The 10,385-nt window shown below is 40.0% G+C and overlaps 1 protein-coding gene across 3 annotated transcripts in view; it reads right to left on the reverse strand.

The window, feature by feature from the left end:
• Positions 1-9,221, reverse strand: part of MAP3K7 (mitogen-activated protein kinase kinase kinase 7) — a 63,452-nt gene extending 54,231 nt beyond the window's left edge. For all 3 annotated transcript variants that reach the window (XM_081095094.1, XM_081095093.1, XM_081095092.1), the window contains exon 1: positions 8,923-9,221. In XM_081095094.1, coding sequence (XP_080951220.1) covers positions 8,923-9,042 — 120 coding nt within the window. In that variant the 5' untranslated portion in view covers positions 9,043-9,221. The remainder of the gene's footprint in view (positions 1-8,922) is intronic.
• Between the last annotated feature and the right edge of the window lie 1,164 nt (positions 9,222-10,385).

A 10,385-nucleotide genomic window follows, 5' to 3' on the forward strand; every position in this document is an offset into this window, starting at 1 on the left:
ATGTAGGCAAAATGGGTGGAGAGGAAGACGCAGACTAGGCACACAGTTCATAAAGGATAAAAACCAATTCGGCAAGCAGATTTTTAAAAAATAACACAGAGTTCTGTTTCAGTCATACAAAGTTTCAGATGCCTACAAGATATCTGGGTGGAAATACCAAGAAATAAAGTGGAAACATGAGTCAAGAAGAAGTCAGGCAGGAGATAAGAACTTGGGACAGTCATCAGCATTTAGTTGGTATTTCTAGTCAATAAATTGGATGAGATCACCAAAAAACAATATGTAAGTACTGGGGTCCCAAAGGTGAGCTTTGAAGGACTTCAAACAACACAAACAGAGAAAGAACCTGCAGAAACTGAGAAAGAGCAGTCAATAAGGAGACAGGCAAACCAGGGGAGTGTCACAAGAAGCCTAGAGAAGAGTTTCAAGAAGCAGATATAAAAACAGCAAAAGCAATAAGCCAATGGCTCTCAAAGGATGGTCTCTGGTTCAGAAGCATCAACATCACCTGGAAATTTGTGAGAAATATAAATTATCAGGTTCCAACTCCAAATTACTTAGTCCAAGGGTTGGGCCTAGCAATCTGTGTTTAAACAGGCCCTTCAGGTGATTCTAATATTTGAGAACCACTGCATTAGGTTATATTAAAAACATAATTAACACTGAGACAGGATACTTCAGTGCAAGCCATCACATAAACCAGAGAGTCCTCCCCTGCTATTGATATTATTTATGGAAATTTTCCAGAGCAATGAGATTCCATCTTGGACATAAGAAAGAAAAAGGAGAATTCTTGTGAGCAAACCAATGTTTTTCTTGCCACATAGAAAAAAGTGGCATTGATAGCAAACTGACACACACTGGCAACTGAGATAAATAATGAAAAAACTAAATTTAAACTACAAAACTTTACCAAAATTCTAATTCAAGTTCACAAATCAAATATGCTTTTTGGATTGCATTCATATATGAGTAAAACAAGTTTCTTTGATACATTATCATAACAATTATTTTGAATGACAACTTTCTCTAAGGATCAATTTTCACTGAGAATGTAAAAAAGGGTGTACATCCAAATTACAAGTATCTCCCCCATCATAAACATCTACCTAAAATGGTGAACTTAGAAATAATATTTCAGATATTTTTCACAATTGCTCATCTGTAAAAATAGAACAGAGGAATGCAAAGAGGGCTTTGGTTTTAAAAGAGTCAATTTAGAAATATGTTCTTCTAATTTTATGAATGTTTTCCAAATTAAAATGTTCTTAGATCAATATATTTTTTTTTACGATATGCATCTCCACCACCCACGGTTTAGTCTTTTGATTTGGAGTCCACAATTTTAGTCTCATGTAGTAAAGCAGACTTAAATTTAATTTCTTAATAAAAAATGTAACAGAAAAATAAGAGAGATGATATGTAGGATATTTCCAGGCAAATAGCTTTAAAAAGCACAATAATAAAAATCAGAATTTGGTGTGTGTGTGTATAAAAAAAGCAACTCCTGAAAAACTAATTTCCTTAGGATGGAAGACTACTCCATTCTTTCACCCAAGTCAGTTTATTAAAAAGAAAAAATATCTAAACAAAACTAAATCAAAAAAGATGTATGCACTTGTTCTTTGAATTTACTATGAAATAATTCTTAATTGTCCAAAGTTCATGTTATTTTTAGTTCAGTGACTATAGCTGTCAGTTTGGTTTGGCCTGTTCTATGGACTATGTCAGTGGTCAGCAAACTGCGGCTCGTTTGGCCCCTTGAGTGTGGCTCTTCCACAAAATACCGACTTCTGCGCATGGGCCACAAAGTTTCAATCGCACTGTACGTGCGCACCCACACATGGTATTTTGTGGAAGAGCCACACTCAAGGGGCCAAAGAGCTGCATGTGGCTTGCGAGCTGCAGTTTGCCGACCACTGGACTATGTGAACAGACCCTAGCTATGCTGCCACTACACTGGCCAGAAATCTGGAACATGATAGAACAAGCATAGATCTTTCATTTATTAATTAGAACTCAGAGCTTCCAACTATTTCAGAACTTTAAAATCTATTAATTAACTGTGGCAGAGTACAACTGTCATGGGCTGACAAAACACTTGATAACACAAAAAATTATTCAAACTAATTTTCGAAATTTTCATGCAGTCTTCAAAGCTTGCCATAAGACATCTGACCCATTTAATAGGCCTTTCTTTCAAATAATATATTTGTGTTATCTTTTAAACTATATATGCACAACATAAAAGTTATCATTGGGCTACCTTTTCACTGTGATCACATTCCAGATCTACTGAAACCAAGGATCATTAAGTTTCACAAAGAAGAATTTTTAAATAATTTTGGATATCCATAATTATTATATGGACTCAGTTTTTTTAGGCTACTATTAAATTAGGTTTTTCTCTATTATCAGTTGCCCATATATTCATAACCTAAAACTACAAAGTATACATCACTTCCAAAGTTCTTTACATGTTTCTCTTTAAAACAAAGCCTTTGCACGTCTCTATAATAAAGCTTAAGAACATATAAATGGTGCAATTATATGTGCCTCACTCATCTATATATCTACATATCTGTATATATCTTACCTAATAGACAAACATCTAAATTAACTGTCCCTCCACTACACTCACCACCCAATCAGGAGAGTATGCAAATTAACCCAACAAAGATGGCAGTTAATTTGCATACATAGGGCGAAGCAGCGGAGCGAAGATTGAAGGCTCCGTCCGGAGCTGCGAAGACTGAAGGCTCCAGCAAGAGCGAAGGCCTGGGTCCGGGTGCAGGAAGAAAACCAGTGCCGGCAGCCAGGGGAAGACTTATTGCATGAATCTCTTCGTGCAATGGGCCTCTAGTATATATATAAAAGGCTAATATGCTAAGTGTCCCTCCGACCACCCGACTAGTCGCTATGATGCACACTGACCACCAGGGGGCAGACACTCAACGCAGGAGCTGCTATGACGTGCACTGGCCATTTACAAAGAAACAGCACCACGGACCTGGCGCCAACAAAGCAACACTCGCTTCCCCCAAGTGGGACACAGGCCCAGCAGCACTCCAGAGTGACAACCCACCAAATCGCAGCCAGCGCTGCCAAGACCCCATGGCACAAATGCGGCCCACAGCCCAACCTAGCCCTGAAATGGTCGCTGTGGGCGCTGGGTAATGATGTCATGTAGCAATGCCTGGCTTCCTCTCCCTAGCAACTAGCCTCCTTGCAGTTTCTTCAGCCCAGGAACGCGACTTGTTTTATAGCCAGGTGCAAACATTTTACACTTTAACCAAATGTCTGTGAAGCGTTTTCCCATGCCTCATCTCATTTGATCCTCACACAAGTCCTGGAGTAGGTAGATAGGAGACTTGGTAGAATCCTATTTTCTTTTCATTCGCCGGAAAAAGGAGATTTAGAAAGTTTAGAAACTTGACCCGACTGAAAAGAAGTAAGAAATGGTGGACCTTGAAAATGACTTCAGATTTTCTCACTGTGCTGAATATAGTCAAACACCGCTGCAGTTAAATATCTTGCCCTTTGTTCTCCCTGCGTTATCTACAATAATAATCTGCTTTGTGTTGATATTTACTGCTGTGCTGCTGACAATTACCTGAAAGAGAAGCTGGGGTGCTTCACTGGGCTGGAAAAAGTTTAGCTAATTCAGAAAACAGGTCTAATTAAGCAAGTTTATTCTATATATAAAAGGCTAAGATGACTTTATATGCATGCACGATACATATAAAGCTCTCGCTGGTGCCAATTGCAGGCATGTGTCTTGATGTGTCATTGTTGATCATGAATTTAGTTGACACTTCTATTATAGAGAAAGGGTGAATAGCGATATTAAAATATTTCTTCTAATTAATTTCCTTTCAATGTGCATGAATCCGTCCACCCGGCCACTAGTATGCTACAATTGAGGTGAACACTGTGAGTCTTCCTTTTAAAAAGCAACTACACCACATATGATCTATTTAGCATTTTATCAAAGGCACCAATACCGGGCTTATTCACAGCACCTGACTCCTGATAAACAAAAAGTATTTGCTAGGTATAATGGAGTGTTATGAAATCAACATTTTAAAAAGAATCAAATTTCATTTCTAATATAAAGGCTGCCTTAGCCAAATCACTAACTAATCTTAACCACTAGTTTTATCATAGATAACAGACCCAAATGGTCACTAAGTGTTCATGGGTATGCTGTAATAACTTCATTTACTCATTTAAATAATATTCATAGAAAAACTTCTAGGTGTTAGGCACTGGAATTATAGGTATGAATAAGGCACCTCACATTTTGCTGGGGGATACACAATTTTGGTTACTGGGAAGCACCATAAGGATAAATAGAAGTGACAAAGATGTAGGTTGCTCAGGAAAGCTTTTTAAGAAAGTGACATTTGAGGTGGGACTTGAATGGTGAGAAGGAGCCAGCCCTTGAAGTTCTGGGGGGAAGAGCATTCATTCCAGGCAGAGAAACAACTGCAAAAAATTCATCTTAGTGCTTTTCTCAATCTTTGATGCTTACTTTATTCAAAATCTAGTTTTAAACTCTTTTCCACGCAATGAAGCCTTGTGGGGTTAAACCTACTTTCAAATTATAGCTTAAGTGCTCAATTTATATTATACTAGAGGCCCAGTGCATAAAATTTGTGCACTCGGCAGGGGGATCCCTCAGCCTGGCTGGCCTGCACCCTCTCACAGTCCAGGAGTCCTCAGAGGATGTCTGACTGCTAGCTTAGGCCCACTCCCCACAACTTGCTGGCTGGCCTGAGCAAGGAGAAGGCCTAATCCGTCAGTTGGCCATCCTTAGCGCTGCTGTGGAGGCGGGAGAGGCTCGCACCACCGCTGCTGCACTCGCCAGCCATGAGCCCAGCTTTTGGCTGAGTGGCACTCCTTCCATGGGAGCGCACTGACCACAGGGGGCAGCTCCTGCGTTGAGTGTCTGCCCCCTGGTGGTCAGTACGCATCATAGCTACCAGTCGTTCTGCTGTTTGGTCGATTTGCATATTAGCCTTTTATTATATAGGATTCATAGTCTTAAACTTGTGGTCGGTCCTAAAAATGTAATTATTAACACATTGTGTACCGCATAGAAATCTCTAAGACATATGCCAGGGACCGCACCTTTTTGGGCAAACTGCACGTTATTTAAATCATCATAATGCACTTTAGGTGTTGTTTTTCAATTATTATAACATTTTTATTTATAAAAACAGTTAAACAATTAAAGTTCCTAGTACTTTTTTAACGTATGGTACTGCGTAAAACATTTTCCTCTATGAAGAGGGACCAAACAAAATTTACATAAATATCTAGATTCGCTCCTTTTTCCATGGGCGTGAAAAACGAGAACACTCGTGAGTGGTCTTTAACAGATGGCGCGCGAAACACAAGAAAACTCCTGAGCGGTACGAAATGTGTTAACTGTTCTGTGTTTATTCTTGTTTCACAAGTGACAATTTCAAAGGAGAGAATCCTAAGATTCTTCTATTCATTTTTCTCAATACCTTAGCAGTACTGTGCAGGGAGGAGAAGGTTCATTAAGTGCTCAGGACCATTTACTATCAAGGAAATCAGTATTTGTTTCCTCATTCAAAAAATAAGGTCTGGTTATAGATTACAGACAGTCCTTGGGTTATGTCAGACTCGACATACGTTGTTTCGTGGTTATGTTGCCATCTCCCATTTATTTATTAAAAAAAAAAAAAAGTTCCGTCATTTCGAAGTATGTACATATGTGCTTTATGTTTTTTATTATTTATTTACCACAAGTAAAGGTCAGGAAATGTTATCTTTCTTTTAAATTTTTTTTACTATTTCACTTCATTACTGCTGTGTATGTGCTCCATATGAGTGACGTAATTGCTTATGTAGGTGGGTTCCGACTTAAGGGCAAAAATCGCATTACGTCGTGTCCTAGGAATGGATCTCCCACGTAACCCCGAGGACCTACTGTACTTTAGGAAGAACTAAAGGAACATCCAGTGGTAAGAGCAACTGACTCAGAAAATCTCAAATTCAATTCCTAACTCTACCATTTTAGGCGTAAGGCTTCTGACAAATCAAGCTCAATGATCACTTGTCAGCATCTATAAAATGGGGATATCACTTGTCTAATTTGGATTAGTTGGTCCAACTACATTCCATGGAAGATCATGATCACTGTCCTTAAAGCATAAATACTGGAAACAATAAATGTGTTTTCATTTTAGAATGGAAAGAGATCTTAAATGATCTTGTCCAATCCCTCATTTCATGTGAGAAATCAGAGACCCAGAAGATTTGTTAAAATTTACTGAATTACTACATTATGGCAGAATCAGTATGGCATCTAAATTTTTAAATACCCAGCTCAGTATACTTGTCACCATACCACACTGCCTTTAACCACTTCTTGCAAGCTAGTTTCCAAAGTAGATACCTCATAATTTATTCTCTACACTTAGATACAGATAGTAAAAACTAAATTACTTTTTTAAAAAAGTACCTATGTAGATTTCTAAGGCTAAAGCCTTATATAATTTGATGTCAGAATTGAATTTAGGAAGTGCCACACAGATATTACTGAGTCACAATATCAGGAACATATACACCTATTAAATGATTGCATATTTATTTGACTTGTAATTGGAATGTTTTTCTAACAGTTTCTAATTGAATTGACATAATTCTGATTCAATTACATTGTTATGTGAGAAATACAGATTATGATTTTCTTTTATTTATAGGCAATTTATGTGTACATATAAAATATTGAAAGCAATATAAAATACTTTTTGTTTCTGGTCATCTTTCTGTATTCTCTTATTCATGAAATAGTTACTGAGAACCCATGGTACACCCTGGATCACGTAACACTTTTTTAATGTGTGCATAGGAAGAATATATGATGGAAATTATGTAATGGCTTCAACATCAGGAAGGTTGAAAGTCAACCTTAAAGTGCAAATAAACTGGATATTTAAAAAAAACTAAATGACTGCCTAATATTAGAAATTTTCATTTAAAAACAAAAATCTAGATCTCAGGAATGTCCTAAATATACCAAAAAAAGGTTGAAACATTATATAAACTCAAAGAAGGGTCTTTGGAAATATAAAAACCTAATCAGAAGTTAAATGGCTTTGGGAGAAGAGCAGCAAAATGTTTTCTTAGTAACTTTCATTCCTCCAAGCAAGAATGTAAAATGCTTTAGAAAGTAGTATGCAAAAACTAAAGTTGTAAGGATCAAATGATGTCAGTCTGTGAAAGCATTTGGTTGACCATGAAGTACAAGTTATTATTATATAACAATTTGTAGTCTACAAGTATGACAGTTCACCAGAGTAGACGTAAATGTTTATTTAAAAACTGCAATTCTTTTATACTGACTCACTGAATTTTTATTCTTAAAAAAGCAAGAATGCTAGCCATGAAAGCTGGATCAACTACCCACTTCTGAAAAAGTAATTTATCATAGCATCAATATGAAAAACAAAACAAAACAAAACAAAACACACACGAAAAAAAATTCCCCCCTCTTTTCAAAATACAGGTCCTTCTTTTAGCCATGTGACCTTAAAGCAGGTCACTTCCTCTCTGGAACTCAGTTTCCTAGTAATATGTGTCAGACACTGTGTTTGGTGGTTTGCATATTGCCTAGTAGGCTCTGTTATACAAATAAATGAAATAGAAATTACCCCTATTTTATAGCTAGAAAACTAAATCTCACAGGGGATAGGAAACTTGCTCTGAATCACACAGCTATTAAGTGGTATGGCTGATATACTGGACCTTCCTCTAACCCCAAAGGCCTTTCTCATCCCACTTATAACTACCTTGTAAAATAAGGTTGTTCTCAGTGATCTCTAAGGTTACCTTATGAAATAAAAAATATGATTAATACATTATTTTTCCAAAACATGCATAGAAAATCACTTGTTTGTTAAATGAAAATTACCTCACTACTTCTAGTGTTCCACTACTTAAAAATAATTTTGGAATTTGAAAGTAGTGAAAACTGAGAATCTATAATATAGGACATACAGGGTTCTTCACGGCATATGTAATGCAAAGTACTTAATTTTTAAAATGATGCACAAATAATATCTGATAGTATTTTCAACCAAAGTTTAACCCTTTACAAAAGCGAGTCTTTAAAATATGTACAGTTTTTGCTTTTCTAAACGTGATGGTCCTTAGAGCCAATCTACTCCTCTGTGAATCTGAAAAGAAGCAATGTACTAAAGACACGATATTACCTTGCTCTAAACTTAAATTACGACAGCACAGAGAATGGACTCGGATTTTCTAGCAGAGGTGTCTGATCACGGAAATCATTAGTTATCTCTTCAGAATATGCTCCTTGAAATAGCTTTTCATCGTAGCCAGCCTGTATTACTGAGGCTGAAATGCATCTAAATTAGTCCAATGGAAGGCGGAACATTTAGCATTCTGACGACTGCTCTAAGGAATCGGCGAGAGAAGCCATTCCACACTCGGGGAAACACCTCGTTATACATGAAGATGCATTAACTGACCATTTACCGAGCGCCCAGGACGCGCCAGGCAGAGCGAGAGGACAAGCCTTGGCCCTTAAGAGCGCCGCGTCTTGGTGCAATGACGCTCCAAACGGCCACGGTCTGGGATGAATTTACGCCTTAACCGATGGACGGTCTCACCAGTTCATCTTCCCCCTTGAGATGACTCAAATCCAACTCGAGAAAGCCTAAGGAAGGCCCAGAGAGCGCGACCTCGGAGCAGCGGCGCGCGTGGAGCTCCTCTACACCCGGTCTCCGTGGGGCGATGAGGACCCCAGGTGAACCCCGCGGGCCCCGCAAATCAGAGGGACAGAGAGAGAGACGCCGTAAGAGTCGGGACTAGGCAGAGGCGGGACCGGCCGGGGCCCGCACCGCCTAGCCGGGCCTCGCTCACCTCTTCCACCTCGATCTCTTTATAGTCGATTTCTTCAAAGTTGAGGACTTGGGAGGGGGCTTCGATCATGTCACTGGCCGAAGACGAGGAGGAGGAGGAAGCCGCGGAGGCTGTAGACATGATCTCTCGCGGGGCCCGGGGGGCCCGGGGAGGCCGCCGCCCGGACACTCCGGGGGAGACCCGCGCCCACCCGCCTCCGGACCTGCCGTCAGCCTGGAGCCACGGCGATCCGTGGAAGGGACAGGGGCAGCGGCCACAGCCGAGTCCCCGCTCCGGCTCCTCTGCGCTTTCCGCCGCTGAGCCCCGCCCACTAGACTTCCGGTTCCGGCTTGAAATCGGAAACGGGAGGTGGGACGAGAGCTGAGGGAGGGAAGAATGTTGTAACCGAGACAGAGAAAGGAAGACTAGTTTTGAGGGTGCGGTGGGGGAGGGTCAGAGGCCAACTTGGATCTGTAAAACAAACTTCGCGAGATCTTTGTTAAAGGGCCCCAGCAACAGATGATACCGCGAGAGCTGACGCTCTGACGTCCTTAAAATGCGCGAACGGAAGTGGCGCAGAGCAAGACGGAGCGGCGGTGCGGTTGGCCCTGTAGGAACCAGCGGGAAAGTTGAAAGCTCTGGTTCCGACTCTGGTTCTTGAAGTATGATATGGACCCGCTCCCGTTTTGTCAGAGACCTGCAGACAGCCGGGGTCGTGTTGGACTGTTTTTGTGACGAAACTTACTTTGTAGTTTTACTTCTAAACCAAGCTGCACTATTTTTTTTTTAAAGAATCCTTGGAAAATGTGTTTCCCTCAATGTATAGGCAAGGAAGCAGTTACTACTGTTACTTTGAGCCAACCCGTGACTATGAGAGATTCTAAAGCAAATAATACAGAGCAAGCCAGCGCCTGTAACCTGAATAGCAATACGTAGGCTGAGTGCGCAGGAACGGAAGTTAATATTAGGTAAAGTAGATATTTATAATTTGATATAACGTATTGTGTTTATCTGAAGTTGTGGGTTGCATTAATAGTACACATAGAGTGTGGAGCACCGTGCATTTATAATTAACCATTAACAATAGCCTTGAAAAAAAAATGTTTGCCATCTTGGGGACATGAGCAAATAGACTCCAAGATTAAAATGTTAAACAAAAAAATTGACTTCCACAGTGAAGTGTATTTTTAAGTAAGGTTTCATTGAGCCTGAATGCTAGCCAAAAAGAAGGCCAGTCTTGGGACATGGAGTCCAAATCACAAGAAGCATGGTTGGGTAGAAAAGACAGCATGTGTAGCTGTAGAGTTTTGCAGACATCTTTGTACATCAGCAACGTATATTCGCTGTAAGCAGGCGGGTGGGAGGAGGTGAAGTGAGACCAGCTCTAGGTCCACGTGAAGAAATGCCTGCTCCTGTGTTGGCTGTGGGCAGCGTTCTGGAGAGCCCAGGTGTCCACAGCAAGCAGAGGCTCCTGGAGTTAAGTG

Source organism: Myotis nattereri (assembly GCF_964212035.1).
Source record: "Myotis nattereri genome assembly, chromosome: 6".
Taxonomy (NCBI): domain Eukaryota; kingdom Metazoa; phylum Chordata; class Mammalia; order Chiroptera; family Vespertilionidae; genus Myotis; species Myotis nattereri.